The sequence below is a fragment of the Mustela lutreola genome, chromosome 1 (assembly GCF_030435805.1).
Source record: "Mustela lutreola isolate mMusLut2 chromosome 1, mMusLut2.pri, whole genome shotgun sequence".
In the NCBI taxonomy this organism is placed as follows: Eukaryota; Metazoa; Chordata; class Mammalia; order Carnivora; family Mustelidae; genus Mustela; species Mustela lutreola.
In genome coordinates this window covers 153,076,881-153,103,537 of record NC_081290.1, presented here as the reverse complement: position 1 = coordinate 153,103,537, position 26,657 = coordinate 153,076,881, and the positions used below count along the sequence as shown (strand labels likewise).

General features: G+C 41.1%; 1 protein-coding gene across 11 annotated transcripts in view; it reads right to left on the bottom strand.

Annotated features, from left to right (window-relative positions):
* The window catches only part of MSRA (methionine sulfoxide reductase A), a 432,124-nt gene that overhangs the window by 88,636 nt on the left and 316,831 nt on the right, over positions 1 to 26,657 (bottom strand). For all 11 annotated transcript variants that reach the window (XM_059177079.1, XM_059177058.1, XM_059177111.1 and 8 more), the window contains one exon: positions 20,473 to 20,579. In XM_059177079.1, coding sequence (XP_059033062.1) covers positions 20,473 to 20,579 — 107 coding nt within the window. The remainder of the gene's footprint in view (positions 1 to 20,472; positions 20,580 to 26,657) is intronic.

The window sequence follows — 26,657 nt, the reverse complement described above, 5'->3', positions numbered from 1 at the left end:
GGGTGGGACTCCATATTCCACAGAACCGTACCAGCTGTCGATGGCTAGCTTGATTAGCTGGCTAAGTGATTTCACATTTGAAAGCATTTTCCACACCAGCACTACTGGTTGGCTTTCTTTTTAGGGCCTTTTCTTCCCCGTCAAAGAAATAGTATTTTTATTATATAATGAGCATTGTTCTTTACCTGAAGTTAACTGGAGATGAAGCCCGTAAAGAAGCTGATGCATAATGCTCTTCCAAGTTCTAAGCAACCATGCACACACGTTTCTAGAACCTCTCCTTGCACTATGTAGGTACTTGGTAAATACCTTTGAATTAAGGGGAAATGTGATCATAGATAACCCTTACTACTCTGTTAAGTGGGTTTAATAATTCCAAATGTGACAGCTCACAGGTATGCCACAGTAAATAGAATTGGGATATAAATGCTTTCTAGTCACCCAAATTGGGTTCAACAACGTAGTAGTGTTGACCTGGAGAAGGCTGGGTACTTGGAGTCTGCTTGGAAGAGCTAAGATTGCACAGAGCCCCACTCGGAATGGGCAGCTGTGGCTGTGTGGTCTCTCGTAGCCATACACTCCCTTTGTGGTCTCTTCCCTCATTCTCATACCGCAAGGACAAGTAACGGCCGTCTTGACAACTGCTATTACCGAAAAGGTAGACAAGCCAGCCAATGCTGCTGCCTCTGAGATCCATCTGAAGCTGGAGAAAGAGAGGGCAGAGGCCTGGGTGGGAGAAGGTCTGAGGAGACACAAGAGAGGAGGCCCCAAGAGCCCCCATGTTCCCTCTTTTAAAGTGTCCAACAGCCTTCAGTGAAAACCCCATTGCTTTATAGGGGGAAAAACAAAACAAAACTGACAGCTGGGAATAGAGGAGGTGCTGAATTTATTTTCCTTGTGGACTTTACATGTTAACTTGTGATCAAAGTCAATTTAAAACCGGCCAGTATAGGCCCTGAATCATAAATTATGGAAATTCATGATACAAATTCAACTCTGACTGAAAGAGTGAGTGGCCGTCTCAAGAAAATTTACTTAGCCAGAAAAGTTACAGAAAGGAACCCATCTCCACAGTCCAAAAAGGTATGGTAATGGAAGAATTTTACAGAATTTTATAGCTGAAATGTGGCTCCTCAGCAAGGGTCCATGAGTTAAGGTTTTATGGTAAAATTTGAGGGGCCACTGATGACAAGAGGCAGAGAAACTACATTTCCTAAATCTTATGAAACAACAGAAAAGGATAAAACGTCAGATCTTTCATCAGTGAGAAAATGCAGTTTGCAAGGACTGGACACCAGGCTATCTTTTGCCCCCTGCAAGCCAAATTTAGCTAATGCCATTTGGGCAGCATTTTCCAGATTACAGCCCTCTTCACATTTACAGTCTCCCTCGATCCTCAACCCCCACAACGTGAGCAAGCGGGGCAAAGATCATGAGCTCAGCTTTGCAGATTAGGACATTATTTTTAAAAAGTGGTATGAGTGGTTGAAGTGTCACCAAAAAAAAAAGTCACCCAAGGGTGTTAGAAACTTTCAGGACAAACACAGCGCTTCTCAGATCATTTTCATTTGTGTGACTTCTTTCCAGTGTTTGGTCAATCCTAAAATACTGAGTTTTCCTTTTTACCAGAACACAATTATTTACGTCCACCTTTTTTTCACTTGCTGCTGGGACTTCTTCATCCAGGCCTACCCTTCTAGGCTCCTTTCCCACGCACAATGTGCACAGAGGGGCTGGTCCTGAACACATCCTGTTTTCCTTTCCCTTCTACCTAAGGACACTTTTCTCTTCTGCTGCCCTTCGAGTGTCCCTTCAGTTCATTTCTCTTATCTTTTATCGCCTCCTCTAACTGTTGACTTCCCAGGCTACTGGGAAGTCTGTCTTGTATCAGAAACATAGAACCCTATTGTCATAATGAATGGTGTGAGCATTTTTTAGGACCACTTTACAAACTGATTTAGCAGAAAGAAGGGCACTTTGCTGTATACTAATAATGCTTTAGTAATATTTCCCTATCACAAGTGCTTGGGTATTAAACTCTATGGATTCCTGAAACTACACAACAGCTATTGTGCAAATATGCATAAAAATAATGTATTAGTGTTTCACTCAACTAAGTATCTTTGGCACAAATGATGATAGCCCCAAAACCAGGTTCCCTTTTTCTCACACAATTATTTTTCTTTTCTGGTAAATCCTGCTGTTTGGCGATAAAGTATTTGTATTGGTAAATGTGTTTCTATATTTGCAAAGTAATCCTGTGGCATAAGGGTCTGGTGCTTTCCTTAAAGACATGAAGATATCTAAATGAAACAAACATTAGATCTACATTTGGAGGATTTTGTCCCTTGCATTCGTTGCCTGGTAAGGGATGTGATGCTCTATAAAACATACAAAGAAGATGTTAAAAAGATATAAAAAGTTTATAGTTTAGACCAAAGACGAATGTCATCTCATCCATGGTATACAGTAGATGCCGGATAAATCCTTACTGAGAAAACATCAAGTTCTAACCCCACTCCATATTCCCCTACTACCATTCTGTTCTACAATCCGAGAACCAGTGAGGAAATTAAGTCATTTTATAAACCACTAATCCACATCATTGTGGCTAAACAACACTGAACTCAATGATTTAAAAGATTTTTTCCAGGTAGATGAATCTATGACATACAGATAAGAAAATGGAGAAAAAAAGAAAGCCTTGCCATTTTTTCAATGTAAAGTAGGCAGTAGGAGTATTTGGTGGCTAATGGTCTTATTCCTATGTGTCCCTAGTAAATCATGATCATAGACCATGGAGATTTCTTAGCAGTCCAGGGAGTTCATACTGATTCATTTCCAGGTGTTTAAAATGACGTCAGGAGCATCTCTGGCTTTTACCTATTCAGTATTCTCTCTGGAACACTCATTGTTAAAATCTGTTTCTCACTATATTTTCCTTATGGCCTCTAAATACTGATCAAGGACAATAATAGGGGGATTAGCAATGAACGCTGAGGGTAAATGGAAAGTATAAGAGGAAGAACAGATGCTTGTAAGTTTCTTACATCATGACAGACTCCCTATATCTTCACTCTGTAGAGTTAATTCTATCTTTGGAGGCCAAGTATCACTTATGGTAACTTCACCACTCGGGTTTTAATAAAAGCATTGTTTGAGATGTGATGCAAAATAATTTAACGTTCTCCTTGCCACGAAGGTATATTCTTTTGCATGCTTGCTAAGGTCCTATCTCTAGGAAGTGAAATGTCTTCATTTTGCTTAAATTCCCCTAAGAGGATGCTATACCCAGTGTATGAGGGAGGAAAGGAAGAAACTCGGTCACAGCTTGCCAATAGGTTTAATAAACTCTTGCTACATTAGGATACTAGATTTGAGACTAAGCATTCAGGGACTCTCTGCCTCAGCTCCAAACTGATCCAATGTCTGTTAAGTTTGCTGCCTCTGATCAGCATATGGATAGGAAAGACTAGTATGCAAGCCACTGACATTTGTGTCAGTCCTGGTTTTAATGCCAAGATGCAGAAGCAATTACTCTCATATAATCATACAAAAAGACCTAACACTTTTTCCTGTTCCTTAGTCTTTTTGAATATTAAGGACAAAATTCTCAAACTTCTAGATCCAGGACAAAAGGAAGGAGCAAAGGTGGCAGAGAGGTAGATATCAATAATACAGTCATGAGTCTGGGGTACGTTTCTATTCTGATAATGTCTGAACCGTCCCCAAAATAAATAAGTGACCAAAATAAGAGAGAGAGGGAAGTGAAAGGGATAAGAATTTTTAAATTTGTCTCCCTGGCTCTGGCATAAATCCCCTCCCTGTGCTTAGCCAAGAGCCTTCTGCTCAGTGAAAATGCACAGTATACAGTGATTTGAGTCAGGCTAAAACCACAAGCAACAAAGAAGGAAGGAGGAACAACACGAATTCCTCAAGCCCTTAGCTTCTGATCTTGGCAAATTAAACACTACTGACACATTCTTATGAAAGGTCAAACAGGCATGATAAAGCCTGAGTAGAAATGGGAGGAACGACCACCTGATCATCACCCAGCTTCCCTGGGTATGAGTCTGTGGGGACGTTAAATGTTCAGGAATCTATTGTGGCCGTGGGACAGAAGGGAAAGGCATGTGTGGCTTGCAAACAAAGAAGCAGGGTACGAATCCTGAGCTCACCCATTTACAGGTGGTGTGACCTTGGGAGCTATGAGCCTCTGTGTTCTGTAAAGCAGGGATTTGGAATACCGCCTCACAGGCTCACTGGGAGGTGCAGGTGAGAGAAAGTTCACAGAAGGTCCTTCTCCACCCTCCACTCTGCTGACTGGTGCTGTCTGTGTTGGTGCTGGGGGTCAAGGTCACCAGCCATGGCCAAATCCCAACTAGTGCCCGGCTCTGGAGGTGGCAGACCCTGGGTATGGCTGGAGCACAGGTACCACCATTGTTCATCAGTGGGGACCCCAAACCCTGAGGGAGGCAGCCAGGATCCAGTCAAGGAGGTCTTCACGACTGTACTTCTCTATCTCTACCTGTCTCATTGGCCAGGTGCAAGATTAGGCATGGGGAACATTGGTTCACTTGGCCTTCACTTACGCAGGTAGGACATGGGTAACCTACAGCTCTGAGGCCAGAATAGTGATCCATCCCAGTTGCACCGGTAAATTCCGAAGTGAATCCAACAGGAGGAAAATGATTTTAGAAACAACCAGGTCCAGGTGTACATTTCGAAATGGGAAGCTGTCCTCTTTTCGTTTTAGAATGACAGGGTCATGGTCAAGGAAATGGAATCGGAAAGAGGCTTTGGCTTGGGCTCAGGCCCTCTCACTAGGAGGATGGCTGGGAGTAGAAGGGGTCATTCTACCAAATTTCAAATCCACATGGGTAGAAGAAAAGAGAGCTCGGAGGAGTTCAAGGTGAAGGAAAACAGCAGCCCACTTTCCCTCACGTGCTCTGCTTTTGTCCTTCACACACTTCACACTTGAGGGAGAATCTAATGACATTGACCTTGGGTCCCCCATTCTGCCCGGCGGAGTACACAGCTGTGGCAGGCGGTCCCTGCGGGACCCTGCCCGCTGCTGCATGCACCGTTAATGTGGCCAAGCCAGCAGCTGACTGAAAACAGTGGCAGGCAGGCACTAGGCACACGACCCCTGACACTGCGGGCCTTTTTTTTCCTCCTCTCAGCTAGCAGCCAATGGGCGGGCTCTCTCCACCGGCTGCCATGGCAACGAGAAGACTGCTCCGCAGTGCCCAGAACAGATGTCACATGAGCCAAGATGAATGTGGTGGGGGTGGGGAGCATTGGTGGGGGCGGAGGGGGGTGGGGGAGGCATTTGGAGTTAAATGGTCCCACCAGAGGGAGTGAGGCAGATTTTGAAGTAAGTGCAAAGCTGTAACATCTATTTCCTTTCTCTTCCCTGTCCTTTCAGTTCTAAACACACATGCACAAACACGAGTGTCCTTTTATCTCCGCTACTGAGGTGCCTGCAGCTCTCGGGCTTTCATGGCAAACATGAAAGCTCTGATTTCTGGAAGCCTTAAGTGAACATCGCCTTCACTGCAGAAATGCAAGCGGGCGTTCTGCAGCCATTTAGGAATAGGCTGGGAAGCTCTGTGGAGGTGAATCGGGGAAACTTAGAACCACTCGGGGCTGAGACAGAATCCATAGGAATTTTAAAGGCAAACGCACTGCCTCCGTAGGCACACCACAAACCCCGTTTCGCTCTTGGCATCACTAAAATGTAAGGGCTCCTACGATCCTCCCCCCACGGGTAGTTTTTCTGATCTTACCGTTCCTAAGGCCATTTTATATAGACTAAACCAGGGCGGGGTTTACCAATCTACCTGCTTGAGCAACAAAGGCTCTTTTGTTGTCTCTAAAATAGATCCCATCCTCGGTAAAATACTGTATTTAAAAGGTTTCCACTACCTTCCTCTTCTCTGCCACTGAAATTAGCCAGTAGAGGGTGGGCAGGCAATGAACGTATATATTGGCCAGTATGATAGGAGGTGATGTCAGTGGCACACAAACACAAGGAAACCGCAGGCCTTTCTTCCTCCCTGCCTGCAGCCAATGGTCAGGAACCTAATCTTATTCCTGTTACCAGATCACAGGAATCAGAGAGACACAAGGGACAAGGTACAGGACTGGTCTTAATCTGATACATGAAATGCACTGAATGCGTCAGAGGATGGGGAAAAGTGACTTAGAATGATTGTGCGCTTGTGCTTAAGGCCCCTGACAAACATTCAGGGGGTGCCTGCTTTGTGCAAAAGGCCACATGGAGGGCTGCAAACGTGGCAAGGCAAAGGAAGTGCACCCACTTATAATCAAGAGTGAAAAGAAACACAGAAACTCTGACATGGGGAAGAGGCAGGAAGTGTGGCGTGCAAAGCACCATGTGAACCGGGAAGAAGAGAGGCTCCAAGGAGCGTCCTGCAGCATGCGGACGTGAGACAGCCTCGACTGTGGCAGACCCCTGACATATTACACACCATATCACAGGATGCCCGCCATGCCCTCAGAAGTCGCGACTGTCATCCCAGCAAATCAGGAAACCCCAGGCTTAGGGAGGTGAGCAAAGGTCATACCACAAGCAAGTAGCAGAACCACTGGTGATCTACGTCATCCACCCACCTCCACAGGGCTCTGCTCCATGAATCGATGAGCAGAAGTGACACATGGCTGCAAAGGACGCAACTGTGCATGGAGGCGCCCTTTCCTGGTCTTCCCAACAGCGTCCCTGAAGTCGTGGGCGTCAGATCCTCACTGCATTTTTCCTACGACATTCTAAAATAAACAGTAACTATTAAAAAGTGAAAGGTTCTGGGGCGCCTGGGTGGCTCAGTGGGTTAAAGCCTCTGCCTTTGGCTCAGGTCATGATCCCAGGGTACTGGGTTCTCTGCTCAGCAGGGAGCCTGCTTCCCTCCCCCCTCTCTCTGCCTGCCTCTCTGCCTACTTCTGATCTCCGTCTGTCAAATAAATAAATAAATTCTTTAAAAAAAAAAAAAAGTGAAAGGTCCGTCTGGATAGACCCTGAAGTCATCCCGTGTAACACAAGGGGTACAGATGTCACACCGCGGGAGCCACTGCGTCTTCCCACGCCGGCCTTGAAAGAGGAGTAAGAGTGTGGTTCGTGGAGCACTGGATTTCGTTCAAAGATCACCCTATGACAGTCAGAGTTATTTTGCATGTACATCCTCCACCGACATGACACTATCTTCTTGGGCCTCACAAGCATGCTTTCTCCTCTCGTTATTCGGGCCAGGAAGTGGCTCAGGGTTCTTGCGGTGCACTTGAATGAAAAACAGTGACACAAGGAAAAGGCTGTGGGCCCAGCAAAGTGAGTTACTCCTGGAAGCTGCCTCTCCAGGCTCCATTCCACCCTAGGGCGGCACTTCCCCGCCATTGCAGTGATGGACCAGAACCACCAGAGGGCAGTAACACAAACCAGATTTTTCCTTTGGATCCAAATATGGATGCACACAGTTTAATAATATGTAAAGCCCATTATTACAAGCTTTTCCTCTCCCCACCCCCTATTAATGAACAAATGCCCAGGGGTAATGCAGATATTTCTAAATACAGTGCAGGAAAGGGCAATCTGTACTCATACACAGGGAGTCTAACCCACAGTGATAAGTGGAAATGAAGATAAACACCCAGATGCAACTAAACCATTAAGGCTAAAGATTTAGCTGTCTATACAGCTGCATACATGGAAATATAGATGCCTGCCTCCCAGAAATGGGTATCTTTAAAACATTTATTTCATGAGTTCTTATTAAGAGTTCATAATAATACCTGTAATGGTAACTACAAAGCTACAAGAGGGTCTAAGATGAATTTCATCTTTATGGCTAGGCACACAAAGGGGGATTTTACTCCTTGCCTAAGGTAAGTGAACGAATTATGCAGGATTTTTCCGTGGACATTGAAAACCTGTAACTCCACACTTTAAACAACAGCACAAATTTTAAAAGAAGGGTAACAACAACTGGTTAATGCCCAAACCATAAAATATCAACTGACATTTCCCCACATCCATTCAGGGTCCTTCGATGCAGATGAATGGTTTTTGGTGTTTGTGACAGCAGAATCTTGTTGTGTGGTTACTGGTTTTAACCTCGCAGCAGAGAGCATACAACAGACCGACTGAGTTGGGATACTTTTACCCAAGAATAACCTATCCATTTCTCAACAAAGACAGGGAAATAATCCTGACATTTTCTCAAGTCATGACAGAAAGGAAGATTCCCTGATCCTGTATTTTCACAGTGGCTGAAATCTGAGGGTCTTCGGAAAAGCAAGATGGAGTCACTGCAAACAGCCTTGTGTCCGGAGTCACCCCATGAAATCCCAATATTTGTAAAATGCTTGACAGATTATCGAATACCCCCACACAAAATTCGGGCGAAGCACATGGAATTCAGAGTCGAAGGCCTGTAACTCTAAATGGACTATCAGGTCACCTTGGGAAAGTGAATGAAGCCCTCGGAGCTCAGTGCCTTCCTAAGGTCGGGAGGAGAACAGATCCTGAACGACGAGGGTCATGTCAGGACGAGGGTCACCTGTGTAATATGGCACAAAGCACTGAAAACTTAAGATTTATAGAGTTTTGTTCTTATTTTCCCCATTTTATAAACAAGGAAATAGAGCTGTAAAGACTTGTCCAAGGTCAAGGTCATGGCTGGTAAAAGGTAGAGCAGGGTCATGGCCAGGTATTCTCTTCCAAAGTTGTGATTCCTCCCACCCCTCCATGATGACTTTGTCAGTGTTGACCTTTATTTCTCACAGTTCTAGGGCTGGAAGGCCCCAAATGGAAGTGCCAACAGAGTGGATTTTATTGTGAGGACTATTCTCATGACTTAAAGATAATTATCATCTCGCTGTGTGCTTACATGACCTCTTCTTTGTGTGCATGAGGAGAGAGCTCTCTGTGTAGCTTCTTACAAGGACACTAATCCTATCGTGGGGGCTCCACCCTCATGACCTCATCTAACCCTAATTACCCCTCAGAGCCCCTTCTCCGAATTCCATCACCCTGGGAGGTTAGTGCTTCAACAAAATAAATTCTGGGGAATACAAAGATTCAGCCCATAACAAGGGGGTAACAGGGGGCTTCTTTATCCTGCTCCATATTTTCTGTCCAAGGCAACAAATATTTGCTGATAATCTGCTAGGTGCCAAGGATGGTACCAGGCCTCAGGGGAAACAAGGAGGACCAGGAGCCCTCAAAGAGTTTAATGTCAGGACAGTTGCTATAGAATGTTCTCCAAGGCAGATGGAATGTTCTCCGAGAAAGAGCGTTTATGATATGCGGGCTTTTATGACTGTGTATAGCATAATTGATGACAACAAACTTCATGAGATCCTTCTTTAGATAGCTGTGTTTGAAACAATTATAATGTGAGTCTGGCAACTAATCAGCACAGAATTAATATTTGATAAGGTAATTAACATATTAATTTCCTGAGGAAGATGGGGGTCAAAGGAAGGAAGGACGTTTTCAAATTTTCAGCCTATAGATGCTTACAAGGAAACACAAAGGATATGAACCTCCTGGTAGGGAATTGTCAGATCCAGTTATGGGATGACGATTATAGCATAACTGGATATTTACTGAGTATGTCTAATTTCTCTCAGTTGAGTTGGTATAATTAAAACTGCTTTCTGGATTAGAAAACTGAAAGAGCTCAACTTCAGTTGATATATATTAGCTGGGGCAGCTGGGTGTTTCAGTTGGTTAAGTATCCAATTCTTCGTTTCAGCTTAGATCATGATCTTGGGGTTGTGAGATCAAATTCCATATCAGGCTCTGTGATCAGCAGGGAGTCTGCTTGAGATTCTCTCTTTCCCTCTGCCCTGCCCCCACTTTTGCAAGCTATCTCTCTCAAATAAATAAGCAAAATCTTTAAATATATGTATGTATGCTAGTATGTATGTATTAATGTATTTATATAAATATTCAGTCTAAAAAAGGGACATTTTACATATATGTAAAGTCTCATTTAATTCTTACAATAAACCTTTGAGGAAATTTTGTTAGATAATTTAAAATGAAGACCAGAGAAGTCAAGGACTCATAAGTGGTTAAGTGACTAAGAGAGTACTAGAACATTCTTCCAACCATTCAAATGTTATTTTGATTACACGCACAGACAATTTTCTCTTTTAAGCAGCCCCAAAATCTAGAAGCTAGGATTTTTTTTTTCTGTTGTTATTTTTGGTATGCTACTTTATTCTGTTAAGTAGTATAGGGGTGAAGTTGGGTCATTTTTGAAGGTGCATATGTTTGAAAGGGGAAAAGCTTATGCAAATTTCTACCTTCCTTCAAAAATAGACAAGGATCTCAAGAAAGAGGAGATCAAGTCTCATCTGGGGAATTAAGTGTGCTCTGTGTTTAGCCCTGGGATCCAGAAGAACCCACATGGGTACCCACTCAGTGAGCATGGCCTGCCCTTTCTGAACAGCCCAGAAGAGAAGAACTCCCAGTTTCAGGACCCACTGGAGGCTGGACATGTGGCAGTGGTTGTCCGGAAGCCAGGTCTGGAGACTGTGGAAGGCTGAATAGTGTCCCCAGAATTTCGATGTCCTGATCACTGGAACATGTAAAGGTTATTTTATGTGGTGAAGATTTCACAAATAAGAATTAAGGATCTTGAGACAGGCAGATTATGTTGGATTATCAGGTGGGCCCTAAAGGCAATCACATGTGTCTTTACAAGATAGAGGCAGAGGGAGGTTAGACACACAGAAGAGGAGGAAGCAATGTGACCATTGGGGCAGAAAACGGAGTGATCGAGCCACATGTCAAGGAATGCTGGGGAGTCTGCCTCTCTAGCTGCAATCTAAGAGGAGTAGAGTTAAGAACAGATTCTCCCCTAGAGCTTCTGGAGGGAACACAGCCCAGCTGAATCCTGGATTTTGGCCTAATGAAGCTGATTTTGGACTTCTGGCCCTCAGAACTATGAGAATATGAATGTCTGTTGTTTTGAGGCACCAAGTCTGTGGTCATTAGCTGCCGTAGCTGTTTGTAATTAAGAGAGGAACAAAAAAATCAGAGATGTGGCAAATGAGAAAAAGGAAGACAGTTTCATGTACCAACTACTGACTTAATCTTGCCAAAATGGTGTTTTATGCTTGCAACATTGAGCAATTTCTTCTTTCAGGGGGGTTTGCAAGATACGTTCTGGGGTCAAGAACACTGTGGTTAACTCAATAATGACTTCCTCCTGGTATATAACACATACTAGACAAAGCAGCCATTCCTCAAACCTCCAAAACCAGTCTCTTTGTGGCAACAGAGAGTCTGCATAAGACTTAACTTTGAAATACAAAGAAGTATAAAAACATTCATTATGATGTTCACTGCATATGTACAATTTTCTATGAGTGACTGTGGTTCTTACCCTGAGTCCCTAGACCTCTAGAAGTTCTTGAGTTTTATTCGAAGGTTTGGAGCTCTGAGTAAGAATTACATGTTAATTCTTGGATATATCATAATAATTATGCCCTCTAACTAGAAGATGTCTTATGGGATGATGGCAAAATGACTATTCGGAACCTTGTAAGCCATGATAAGGAGTTGGGATTTCATTCTAAATGTAGCAGGAAGCCATTGACGAGTTTACCACAGGACAAGGACACGACTGGAATTAGATTTAGGATGTTGCTCTGGCTGCCCCATGTGGGCAGATGGTAGTGGACAGGTACACAGCCCAGTGGCATAGGAACAGATAATGGTAGCCTGGGCTATGACAATGAACATGAAAATGAGAGAGACTTAGGCACAGTGGAGACGTACTGGAAAAGCAGAATCTAGGTTAATCCGATTAACTGGAGGGGAGAAGTAAGGGAAAAGGTCAATCAGTGATGACTCCTAGGGATCTTGCTTAAGTAAGTTAAAAGAGAGCTGGGAAGGCCAAAATGGTGGTGGTGGCAGGGGGAGTTGTGGGGCTTGCTTATGAGGGGGGAAGGGATGGAAATAAAGTCTCCAGTTTAGGAAATACTATGATGATAAGTAAGGGGAATTAACAAGGCAGGCAGTAGAATATGGGGAGCATAGGTAGGTAGGTAATTTGGAAATGAAATCTCTCTCTCCCTCCCTCTCTCACACATGCACACACACTGAGCAGCCAAACCAAAATTTGCCAGGGCTTAACTGCAGGGCATGGGGAGTCTGCCTCTCTAGCTGCAATCTAAGGGCTTTGGGAAGAAAACTAAATAATCAAAACTGAACAAAATTCTAGAATGAATTTAAAATTTTGGGAAGAAAATTAAATAAAGCTGAAGCAATTCTAAAAAATGCTGTTATGATCCAATCGCTATATCCGTTTTTTTTTTTCAGTGTTCCAAAATTCATTGTTTATGCACCACATCCAGTGCTCCATGAAACGTGTGCCCTCCTTAATACCAACCACCAGGCTCACCCCTTCCCTTCCAAACTCTCAGCTTATTTCTCAGAGTCCACAGTCTCTCATGGTTCATCTCCCACTCCAAATTTCTCCATCTCACTTTTCCTCTCCATCTCTCAATGTCCTCCGTGTTATTCCTTATGGTCCTCAAATAAATGAAACCATATGATAATTGACTCTTTCTGCTTGACTTATTTCACTCAGCATAATTTCCTCCAGTCCTATCCATGTTGATACAAAAGTTGGGTATTCATCCTTTCTAATGGAGGCATAATACTCCATTGTATATATGGACCATATCTTCTTTATCCATTTATCTGTTGAAGGGCATCTTGGTCCCTTCTACAGTTTGGCAACTGTGGACATTGCTGTTATGCACACTGGGGTACAGATGGCCCTTCTTTTCACTATATCCGTATCTTTGAAGTAAATATCCAGTACTGCAATTGCAGGGTCATAGGGTAGCTCTATTTTTAATATCTTAAGGAATCTCCACACTGTTTTCCAAAGTGGCTGGACCAACTTGCATTCCCACCAACAGTGCAAGAGGGTTCCCCTTTCTCTACATCCTCTCCAACACTTGTTTACTGTCTTGTTAATTTTGGCCATTCTAACTGGTGTAAGGTGGTATCTCAATGTGGTTTTGATTTGAATCTCCCTGATAGCTAATGATGATGAACATTTTTTCATGTGTCTGTCAGCCATTTGTACTGTATACTGTTTTTAATCTTTCACTTTGGGTACTTTAAAATGACACTATATAGAGTATAGAGGACAGATGACAATCTGTTAGATAACCGAAATTGAAGATAAAATATAGTAAATACTTGGAGATTATAGCGACATTGAAGATACAGATGAATGGATGGGTGGGTGGATGAACAAACAGACAGGGAGACTGATAGAGACAGATTTTAAAACACTATTTTACATTTGGGACATGGTGGATAATTTAGCATTCACCCAAAAAGGTTACCCAAAGGAAATGTGTTTGTTCATGAAGTTTTGAGAAGCTGGGAAGGAGATAGGTCATGTGATCAGGAGAGCTATCTTCAGACTTAGTAATTCTCTATCAGATTTCAAAAAAGAAGATCTATCAGTAATCAAAACATTTGATTCCTAAAAGAGGAAAAGTTGCATTTTCAGTATATAAGAAACATATCTGAACACCCACCTCCCCTCCCAGAGGTCACGATTCAGTTTAGAATATTAGAAAATATCATGACAGGTTTACTTGGGAGGTAAACTGTCTACAGTTGATAATCCAAAGCAATTAATGATACATTTGATTGTCTCCTCCAATTAATACCATATGCAAATAATTCCACAATAAAACTCGGGAAAAAATATGAAAATGCAGTTAAGATTACACAGTCTTTGTCCAAAGTAAAAAATACACCTGCATGTTGTGCAAAAGTCCCTAGCTCACCAAAGACATGATGTAGCTGTCATATTCTGTGAACAGAATCCAGCACTTCCAAGGTCAATGAACCCAGTATGAGGTTTAATTTTCACTCTGATCTTCTTCTATGAGGTTTTCTGGCCTCCTTTAATCTAAATAAAAATTAGCAAACTTCTTCAGCCATTTATCCTTTCCTACGGTTGTTGGTGAGCCTGGTATCTACCACCCAGCCAACTTTGCAGAAAACCACAGTTTAGATGGAAAATCACTTTGGGTTTCTGGCTCATCAGCAGTACTGCACATCTAATTAGCTCAACAATTGGTCCCTGTGATAAAATCAGCTAATTTTATGTTCAAATGGCTGCTCCGTGGTAAGCAATACTGTCACTCTCAACTCCATGTATAAAGAAGTTGCTGAAGAAGCTGGTTACTAGGGGGTCACTGGGGGCAAACTAGTGAAGACTATTAAATTAGTAACTTAAGTCAATGTTACAGTTAGTGCATAGGGGTCCCACCAGGGCTCAAGATGAATTCCCAGAATGTAATGACGGGGCCAGAAATGCCAACTCTTAATGGGGAAATTAGTATATACAAAATACATGGAATGAATTATCTGCAGAATCTCCTACTCTTAGAAATAAATCTATATGTTTTTGAGAAAATTACAAGGTCCTAGACCTTAATCTAGTATTGGTAAGAAATTACTCTCCCTAGATTAAAGACTTCTGTGGTTTCAGGAATTTGTGCAAGCCTGCCCTAGGTAGAAAACCTAGGAAAGTCCATTCCAGGAATCACCTATTCAGCTTCCCCCTCTCTTCTCCTTAACTGTTAAGGCAACTGGTGATATCAGAACTCTCCCTACTTTGTGGCATCTATTAGAAACATTATTAAGGTATTTTTTTAAGGTAGATGCAGAAGCACAGATCAACTTGTTTATGGTATAAAAGCTACTTATATCATCTCTCATAGGCATTGCAAATTATTGAATTTTTTTGGTGTGTATATTATCAATTATACCAATTGAGTGGATGGTTAGAAATTTTTATAATTTTTGAAACAAGGAACACCTGAATGCAAATAATTTTACATAAATATACAGAGAGATACATACATACCTCCATTTAATTCATTATGCCTATACATGTATATAGATAAATATAGTCAGAGATATAGAAATGATTTTATTTATATAAGGGGCTTAAAATAGTAATTAGCACATCATAAGCTCTCAGGCCGCTCTGGTATTCCTGTGCTATTATCATTATCATTATTATGTAGCTACATATATACTATATGTAAATATATAAACTACACATGTAATGGTGTATTATTTATCTATCTGGTGACAGCAGGATGCCTGCTAAAAAAGAAACTTGTCCTTTTCTTTCTCTGCTCTAGAAGAGGCGCCAGAAAGTCACTAAATTCTGGTAGATCATCCTTGAGGCACTGGATTCAGTAGGCTGCCTGGAAGGGATGGGGCAGTGGGGGGTCAAGGACGCTTTGCAGAAGGTTACTTCACCTGCCTCATGTGCACCAGCTTAGATCCTCTCAGCCTAACCTTTCTCTCCTCCAGCCACCACTGCAGTGCTCTGCCCTGTATGGACTCTGGTTAGCTTTATGCAGGTACAACCCTACACTTCACACCCATGCGGTGTCCTCCTGCCTCCTGCTGCAGGGACACAGTCTCCTAAGTCCTCACAGTGCCACCCAGAAGCACAGAGTGAACCCACAGGGAATGGCATCCATTAGACATGGGTTTCCCTTCTTCCCCTAGAATGGTCATTTCAGAAGGACCAAACAACCCATCACTGATAGGAAAGACCAACGTATATTCACTCTCCCTCCTTCCTTTTCCGTGTCGTTTACCCCTGCCTCCTCGCTCCATGGCACCACACTCCCAAGTTAAGGCCTCACACAACAAGCCTTTGTCATAGGCTCTGCTTTCCGTGGGACCTGGACTAAGATAAAAATGATAGTAGTCACCCCTGTGCAAGGGCACAGTTAGCCCTACTGCTCACCAGGGAAGGTGAAAAAAGGTGGAACATTGTTCTTTGGTTTTAGAGAAGGAAAATGACTTGTCCCCTCATGATATGGATCTGCAAAGGCGGGTAGGAGACAGTAGTACCTGGTGCTCAAGGTGGGACAGAAAGATAAATCCTGCCACAGGTCTCCTTGGCAAAGACTGTATCAAGAATGTAAGATCCCTCTGCACTTGACTGAGCTCACCCAAGGGTCCTTGAACTGTGGCTTTCAGCATTCAGCTCTTTATAGTGGTGACTGAAAGGAAAACTACTTGACCTTTAAGCTGCGTATCTCCAGAAAAGAAAGCAGGGGAGCAGTTCCTGGTGCAGCACCTCTGATGGCCATGAGGACTGTGCTCTATGGTGGCCCCATGCTCTTGCAAGAAGCCAACATAAGAGTAGAAGGCTTGGAATCTTGAGTGTCCCAGCCAGGAAGCCAGACTAACATGCCCCGTGCCTGCTGCAACATGGGTACACACACGCCTTATGGACCACTGTGCTGTCTAATCAGGTAGCCACTAGCCAAATGTAGCTATTTAAATAGACAATTAAATTAATTAAAATATGATAAAACACTCTGCCACTCAGTTGCATTAGCCACGTTTCAATGTTCAATGGCCAGAAGGTGGCCAGTGGCTACTATATCAGAAAGGGCAGAAGAGACCACTGCCATCATGACAGAAAGTTGTATTGGGGGTGCCACTCTGAAGTCAGGACTCACAATTTTAGTCAGTTAGCCAGGAGACTCAATACGGGCTTACCACTCACCTATCAGGGGAATGGAGGGTTGTTTTCATTTATGTGGTAAAATAAAAGAAATACAAGAGTATTTGTGCTCTGAGTTGGTAATAAAGCACTTTTTAAAAAGATTGATTGATTGATTGATTGATTTGACAGACAGAGATCAAGTAGGCAGAGAGGCAGGCAGAGAAAGACAGGGAAGCAGGCTCTCTGAGCAGAGTCCGATGTGGGGCTCGATCCCAGGACCCTGAGATCATGACCTGAGCTGAAGGCAGAGGCTCAACCTACCGAGCCACCCAGGCGCCCAGTAATAAAGCACTTATATGTGGTTATGTTAACAGCAATAGATATTTGGATACTGGGGCAGAGGAGACCCCAATCTTTATGGCAGTAAAGACTTTACTTTTAAAAACCAAGCAAAACCATGTGTATGTATGTATATATTTAATTCCAACATACTTAGGTATGAAACACCCAAAAATTATTTGGTTAGAACAATGATCTAGAGAATAAGATTAACATTCCCCAAATCTATAAAAATAATGGAGAAATTATTTAAAAAGTTAATTACATTTAATACCTAAATTTTAATTTAATTTAATTTAATTTAATTTAATACCTAAAATTTTAATTTTAATTCTAAAATCAACATGGGTCCCACTCAGTGCAAATGGTAAGAAACTATACTGGGATAGAAGTAAAAAAAAATTAGGTATAAGTTAGCCTCTTCATCATCATATGGAAGACACTGACTTTTGAACTTAAAATGCTCATTGTGAACACCAGAATGTCATCTCCTTTAGTCATATTCTAGAGAGACAATATCCTTCTCCAATCTCTTAGCATAACTGTTGGTACCTTAAGAGACTGGATCATAACACTAGGTAATTTACATATGGCATTAATCACATGTCATTTTCTGTATTATTCATTACTCACATTGTCTTTATAATTAAATATAGTGAGATTAAACCAAAGAGAAGTGATTTTTCAGTTCTTGCTTGGGGCTGATGCTCTGCCGAGCTTAGCACAGCATCTTGCCTGGTGTAGGCACTTCCCTACCCACCTCTCAAATGTTGGTGTTCCATAGGTGTTGAGCCTTTTCTTCTCATCTCTTATCTTTTTTCCCAAGTGACTGTATCAGCAACTAGGACTTCATTTACTAAATACAACTCCCAGTAATAAGGGCTACCATTTGTGGAACACTATGTGCTAGGCCCTGTGCCTTACAAGCATTAACCAAGTCAACAGTCACAACAACCCTGCCTGCAAGGAAGAAACAGCCCACATCTCCTCCTAACAATCATCCAGATGCCCACGTCAGAGGTCCCTTAAACCCGACATTTCCAGACTTAACTTACATTTTGCCACAAATCTGCCTTGGTTCCTCCATACCATCACACAAAACATTGCAAGCCAGAAACATACAAATCACCCTGGATTATTCCCTCTCCTTTTTCTCCACTTCCAGTAAGTTCCAATTTCTATTACTTTTACTTCTTAAATATCCCTTCATTCCATGCAGTCTTAACATTAACAATTAAGACTTCCATTACTTCTTGCCCAGAGTCCTGCATCAGCTGTCCAACTCATTGACCTAAATCTGGTCTTTTTTTTTCTGTAACCCCAGTTACTCTATGAACTAAACTGGGTATCTGAAATACAGGGATAATAATGAGGTCTTTCTCCTTACAGGTTTGCATGAATTAAATGAGAGAGCTTTCTAAGTGTCAGGTAGTTGATAAAAAGTTACTTAGCTGACATATGAATTGAGACAATTTGGTGCTGGAGGCTATGTGCTTAACCATCACCACATATGCCCAGGTGATCCCATCATTATCAACTTCATGAAGTTGTGATGAAAAGTCATGATGGGGGCGCCTGGGTGGCTCAGTGGGTTAAGCCGCTGCCTTCGGCTCAGGTCATGATCTCGGGGTCCTGGGATCAAGTCCCGCATCGGGCTCTCTGCTCATCAGGGAGCCTGCTTCCCTTCCTCTCTCTCTCTGCCTGCCTCTCTGCCTACTTGTGATCTCTCTCTCTCTCTCTGTCAAATAAATAAATAAATAAATCTTTAAAAAAAATAAAAAATTAAAAAAAAAAAAGAAAAGTCATGATGAACAGATATGAGAAAGGGTCTTTACAGTGAAAAGCTTTTGAGAATGGCAATATTAATATACTCCAATTACTCTAACATTTTGTAGCTTTAACAATAAATGCTATCTTGTGGTTTCTGTAGGACCACTTAGCTTGGCGCCTCTCGCTTGAGGCCTTTCATAGGGTTGTAGTCAAACTGTGAGCTGGGGTTCCAGACTCATCTGAAAGCTTGAGTAGGGCTGAGGGGCTTCCAAGCTTGCTCATGTGGTTCTTGGAGGCCTTCATCCGTTGCCATATGAACCTTTACACAGGGGGCTGCCTCACAACATGGCAATTGGTTTCCTCTAGGGCAAGTGATCCAAGAGGCAAGAAGGGAGGGCCCCTACTATGGAAGCCACAATCTTTTAATAAACTCATCTCAAAGTAACATCCCACCACTGCTGTCATTTATGGGGAGTGAGTCATTAAATCCAGTGCATACTCAAGGAGAGGGGTTTACACAAGGGCAGAAACTTTAAGAGCCAACCCAGAGGCTGCTTACTATAAGCACCTAAGTAGACATCACAGCCCTGAAGGGAGGGGGTGTGCTGAGAATAAATGGTGCTCTATCAGCATTTCCCCTAGTCCTCTTTGCTTTTTAGAGTTGAACAGCCCATAAGCTTCATGCCCTGCTACTTTTTATCAGTAAATAACACTCTTGTCTTGGTCTCCTCCTCACTGCCATCTCTGCCACCATGGAGGATAGGTGGAGAACCCACAGACTGCTGGGAACTATTAAATGTCAGACTTTTTTCATAAATCCAAAATAGATCAGCATTATAGTAACTACTGGCTCTATTGTTAAGCTTAAATTTAAGTCAGGAAATATAATAATAATTAAATTTAAACATTATCACAAAGTTCTAAAAATTAAAGCAATGCAAGTTATTTTTAAAAGAACCAAAGCTCTATTGAAGACTTTTAAATATAATACAAGTTAATAGTAAAAATAATTATTTCATGCTATTATATCTGTATTTCTAAGAAGTATTTTTATTATAATTCAATCCACTGTTACTCGCAAGAGACAGTGAGTGAGTATTCTGGGTTGAACCGTGTACTCCAAAAAATGTAGGTTGGAATCCCAACCCCCCAGTATCTCAGAATGTGAGCTTATTTGGAGATAGCATCTTTATAGAGGCAATCAAGTTAAAATGCAGTCATTAGGTTGGACTGTAATCTACTATGACTGAAGTTGTCGTAACAAGGAGAAGTTTGGACACAAAAACTGACAAGATAGAGGGAAGAGGATGTAAAAAAGATACAGTGAGAAGATAGCTATCTACAAGCCAAAGAGAGGGGCCTGGGCTAGAACTTTCTGTGGCAAGCCTCAAAAGGAACCATGAGTCAAGAAGAGCCAGGACCTTGATTTTGAAATTCTAGCCTCCAGAAACATGAGACAATGCACTTCTGTTGTTTAAGCTGACAGTCTATGGTACTTTGTTATGGCAGCCTGAACAAAGTACTATACAAAGAAGGAAGAAAAAAGTGAGATTTAGTGAAAGAGAGGTAGGGAGAAATAGATGACTCCATGTCAAGATACACATCCACGTGGATGAGATGACTTTCACGAGAAATACACAAAGGCCTACTCCTAAAATTTCATTTAGCGTATTTATGGAGCAGAAGCTGACAGATATTTCCAAAACTGTATGAATGGACACAGTGCCAGCTGAAAACAACCAGATTCTCCTTCTACAGGTGGGGTCTGACTGATAGGGGCCACCAGAGGGAGTCCAGGAGCAAGAGAGGACCCTACCTTCTGGTAGTCTTCTTTGGACCTCAGGGCTACATCCATGTGCTCAGTAGAGGTTGGATAGATGGCTGAGCGGTACTGAGTGCCATGGTCATTGCCTTGTCGCATGCCTGGGAAAGTGGAAAGCAGAAAGATTACTGGAGTGGACCAAGAAACAAGGCAAGTGTCACAAGTTTTCTATTATTCATGTGCTGCTAGGTTGCTTGGTGGTTTTTGTTTTTATTTTATTTTATTCAATTGAAGTATGGTTGACACACAATGTTAAATTTGTTTCAGGTGTACAACTTAGTGATTTGACAAGTCTTACCTTAGGCTACACTCACCACAAGTATACCTACCATCTATCACCTTACAATGCTATTACGACACCTTTGACTATATTCCCTGTGCTATGCCTTTTATTCCTGTGACTTACTCATTCCATAACTGAGAGCTTATATCTCCAACTCTTCTTACTCTTTTTCACCCATCCCCTACAACCTCTCCCCTCTGGCAACCATCAGTTTGTTCTCTGTATTTTTGGGTCTGCTTCTACATTTTTTTGGTTAGTTTTGTTTTTTAGATTCCACAAATATGCAAATTTGTTTTTCTCTGTTTTACTTATTTCATTTAGTATAATATCCTCTAGGTCTATCCATGTTGTCACAAATGGAAAGATTTCATTCTTTTTTATGGCTGTGAGTAATATTCTCATAAACACACACACACACACACACACACACACACCCCACATCTCCTTTTTCCATTCATTCATCAACAGACATTTAACATTGTTTCCATATCTTGGCTATTATGAATAGTGCTGCAATAAACACAGGGGTGCATATATTGCTAAGTGCTTATTTTAATTTCATCTTGACACCACTCTCCTTAAATAAGCACAAAATATATCTGTTTTTCTTTATTTTAATTACAACAGTTATGTTTGAACTTAGGTAAGTTTATCATAGGTCTTAGATCACAGTAGATACTCTACAAATATGTACTTTTCTATGCAGATATTTAAATCATAACCTACTCTAGTTTTCACTTGTAAAGCACTGGGTTGTCCATTATTTCTTTGGATCTTAATGAGACACTCTGTGGCATGTACTGTGGTCCCTCACATAGTAAATAAGGAGATGGGATTATATATGGTAAGCCATACAGAGGAGGTGCCTATAAATGACTAAATAATGATATTCAGTGAGTTTGAAGAGCTTGCCTAAGATCATCCACCCAATTAAGGGAAAACCTGAGCCTTACAGTTAGCCCAGTCACAACTGCTAAAGTATATATCCCAATCAATTTCTAACTGAATAATTTCATCCCCAAAGTTAAATAGGCACAGGCTTAAGATAGATCTTCTATAGATCTCCATGCTGTGGTCAAACGAAACTCATACTCGTTTACTGCATCATTCAAGAATCAACTTCAGTTTTAACAAGTGCCCTAAGTATCCTCCAATAGAAAATATATCTTCCAGAAAGAACAGCTCTGTACTTTCAGATCCATGTGAATTACCTGGGGATGTTGTTAAAATGCAGATTCTGGTTCTGTAGGTCTGGGGTGAGCCTGAGTGAGAGTCTGCATTTCTAAACTGCCCATGGGTGGTGCTGACCACCAGACTGCACTTTGAGTGGCTAGGTTTAAAGTCTGCTCAAATATTTTCAAGATTCTTTATAATCCAGCAGCAATAATTTTAACTCTAATAATGCAGTAAGGAAAACCTGAATCTTCCAAACTAACATCCTTGAGGTACCCAATGTACAGTACTCCTTCCACCTCCAACCCCATTCCCCCAGGAGGCACACACTTTTTACTGAACTCCTCCTATTCAAGACTTAGTTCAAGCATCTTCACTCCACATAAACTTTCCCAAGGGCTCCTTATAGCTGTGACAATCATTGATCCCTTTGGGCAGGTCTCTCTCTCAGAGATTTTACTGTACTGCATTGTTATTATGTGGTTGTCCCTCTTCCTCATCTGTGAGCCTTCCAGGGGGCAGAGCCTTACAACCATGGGACCTGGTATAGCATCAGACAGATGCATACCCTTCCACCATGAAGGACATGTAAGTTTATATCTCATGATCCAAGGCCCTGCAATCAGTATTAGAGTGCAAATCAATCAATCAGTGCTTTTTACCTTTAAATGAAAATATAAATTTTTTTAAAGATTTTATTTATTTATTTGATAGAGAGAGATCACAAGTAGGTAGAGAGGCAGGCAGAGAGAGAGAGAGGGAAGCAGGCTCCCTGCTGAGCAGAGAGCCCGATATGGGACTCGATCCCAGGACCCTGAGATCATGACCTGAGCAGAAGGCAGCGGCTTAACCCACTGAGCCACCCAGGCACCCGAAAATATAAATTTAAATGTAGATAAAATAATCCTTCTTAAGAGCTCTAGGAAAAGCTACCAGTGAGCTAATATGTTTGACTAGTAGAGGGAAGTGCAGTAGCTAAAGACACCAAAGGTTCACTAGGTCAGTTAATGAATTGACAAGCTAGAATTCATGATCAAAACTAGAGTCTAAAAATAGAGGTTTAAATAACAAACTAGTAGGATTTAGCGTCAAATCATAGGCTATCTATGGTGTGTGCATATGTACTTGTGCATACAGTGAAAGGGTGTTTTGGTACCTGTACCTATTTGTTCACATTCCAGATGGGTTGACTTCCTAGAAATTCCACTTTCCCACCTTCAGAGTCCTATCCCCACCTTGACACACAAAGGTCACATGGGGACTGGAAACTAATTAGTGGTTTAAACAGCCAATACCAGTGACGTGAAAATATTAATTTAATAATAATAATTTAATAATATATGATATATAATAAAAAATAAACCAGCCCATGTCGCAGCTATAAGGAGCCCTCGGGAAAGTTTATGTGGAGTGAAGATGCTTGAACTAAGTCTTGAATAGGAGGAGTTCAGTAAAAAGTGTATAATAGCAAATTAGCACTGTATAGTACCAAATTAGAATATCTATTTCATTTCCATATAAGCTATATGTTCACTTAAGTACCATAATATTATGATAATGTACAATACATATTATTACAGCACAAATATTATTTTAGCCTATACTATATAGGTATTATAATAGTATATTTATTAAGCACTTAGTATGTGCTAAATACTTTGCCAGGTGCTAAGGATACAGCAATGAATAAAAGCAAACCCCACCTTCACACAACTCACATTTTAGTATAATTTAAGAAACTGGAGAAATATGCTTCCAGAATGGCACTTTGGCAATATTTTTTTCTTTACCTTCTTCAATGTTCACTCTTTCACTTAAAAGTAAGGCTTTTCTTGAGTGACTACTTTCCATCCTTCTGTGCACAAAGATGTGATGGTAATATTATTGATCCCTCTGAAAACATTCTCTAAGACACACATCCAAAAGATTGCTGGATGGCTGATTTTCAGGAAAATCTGACTCATCTCCATTTGGTACAAGATGCAGAACAGTGAGGTCTCTGTATGGAGTTGTTTACACCTATTCAAGTTCCCTTTTTTTTTTTGGAAGATCAACTAGCATGTGAGTTAAAGAGAACAGGCAGGTGGGGTTTTTTTATACTTTTCAACAAATTTTGCTAAGATTCCATATGCCTTGTACAAAAGACATAAATATCTCTGTGTTTGGATGAAGGTCTTTAACTTATCATAGGATTATGATAAATTGCTGCTTATGCATAAAAACTAATTTTTAGCAAACAAGATGGGAAAAATTAAGAATCATTCCAAGGAAATTGTCTAATAGTGGGTTCTTCTACTGATCATATTTTCTTAAATAGTCTGGTAGAAGAGTACACAATAAAACCTCCAGATTTACATCTACATTCAGAGCCTCTCTTGTAGTGACATGACAACCTAAGGGGTAGAAATATCCAAGAGGTTTCACAAAATTGTGTGGTTGGGCAGAAAAGATACATATGACTGTCATTTCTAGGCAAGTATATAAGGCAGTGTATTTCTATAAAAAACAATCCATGATTCTTTATACAATTGTGGGGTATACTACTACTACAATCTGGGATGGGGATTTATGAACCCTTCCCTAAAGCCATGATTCCCTTGAATCAAATTCTAACTTGATCATCTTCTAAATGTTATACTACAATACTGATAGGGTTGCTGTCACTGTTGTTTTTGTCTTCTTTGTGCAGACTTGGGCTGTCCCCAGCTCACCCTGGACAGCTATAAAGAGAAGTAACATAGTGGGCATTATCCACAGCTCTGTCCCAGACTCCTTGCACCAACCCCAAATGACTTTCTATCAGTTGGAAAGAGAATTATTCACATTGTTATAGCCACCATCTTCAAGTCTTACAGATTTGAATTTACAGCCTTGACCTTCCAATCCCAACACTTCTTGGATATTCTAACAAAACTGACAGCTCCTCAAGTCAGAACTAATCACACTCTCTTAGTCACTCTGGCTAAACCTCTGCCTGCCTGGAAAGAAGACAAGAAAATGTTAAAGAGATACAGTAGAGGATAGAGAGAAAACATCAAAGTCTTTATTCAGATATCCTTGAATTTTGAGTGACGTTGGATAAGGCACTAACCCTCTGGTATATTCATGAATAACAATGTTAATTTGATTGAATTTTTTTCCATCAAAATTCACCCCAAGGAGAAGGTATTAATATCTTAAAACAAAACCATATGCACATTTCCATCTATTTGTGTATGTGTTTAGTTGATTCCAATGCATGTACCTTTTGGTTAACTGATGAAGAGGCTTATTAAGTGGAGGGGAGCTTGAAATTTGGAAACAGATGGTTCACTGGGAAATATGATTTGATGCACAACAGATTGAAAACCTATAGAACTATGGATTTTCTGTTCTCATTATTCTTAATACATTGCATTTACAGATGTTTAGTGTCATTAAACTTTTCACCATTTCTTTCAGCCTCCATTGGTTTATGTTATGCACGCAAAACAGTAACTCACATGTGAGGAAAACCTGTTCACTAAATCTCTTATTAGAAGCCTAGGACTCAGCACTACAAGACCTTGTTTTTAAGTCTGACTATGTCACTAACATGCTTTATGTAAATTACCTAGTTTCTGAGCTTCAAACCTCATTTGTAAAATAAGGATTATAAGGACCTAAACTATACGTTTGTTGTGAGGAGTAAATGAGATGAAACCTGTAAAGCACTTTGTTGACTCTAAAAAATTATGGGGTGTTAAGTACTTTAAATAACTTTTAATAATCCTGTAATGCTTCAGAATAACTAGTTTGAAATAAAAAAAACAAATGATGTCACACAAGATAATCTAGGTACAAAACTTTTCATCCCCTGAAAAGCATTAAATAATATTCTTCTCTCAGATGCCCACACAGTACAGTTCACATAGGAAAATCCAAACAGAGAATCAAAATCCATTTTATGTGTGTAGAAATGTACTAGTTTTTAACTCTTTATTACATTTTTAGCAGAATTATCTTCCTAATTAAAATTTTAGCTCTGCTAATCTCCATCCCAGTTCTCTATTTCAATGGAAAACAAACCCAAGAAAAGGAAAAACTCTTTGAGTGAATTTTCTGGCACCTGCCCCTACCCATGAAGAGCCTTTCAAAGCAATGTCTCATTCTTGATCTCTTATCTGAAGTTTGGAAAAGTCAGGTCTTTTTGGCATTAATCCCAAGAAAGAACCTGGAAATCTGTGTTCCAACCCATGGAATCGCAAAGTTAAATAAAATATTTGACCATTATACCTGATCTAAACAGCCTTTATAATGTTGTTATCAAGCAGGCAAAACTAACCAAAATTGCACTGTGAAAAAGACTGAAAAATATCATGAGAGACAGAGAATCCCTACTTGTCTTTCCTTCTTCCAAAAATAAATACATTCCCTCTACTATAAAGTGTTCACAGAGCACCAGCTGTGTGCTCAGCACTGTTAATGATAAGCCTTGATCCCAAGAAAGAGCCCAGAAAAGGGAAAAGGGGAAAGGGATGAGCTTGACTCTATACTTCACTGTACTGGGTTTTTGCCAACATTTCCCCTCACCTTGCAGAAAACTGTCATTAGTCTTCAGATTAGCCCTGTGAAGTTGGTATTCTCAACTTTCTTTGACCCAATCGAAGCTGTGAATCAGAGACATTACGTGGCCTGCCTGATAACACAGAGCTGGTAAATGGCCACACTATGATTTAGAACAAGATCCACCTGATACCAAAAT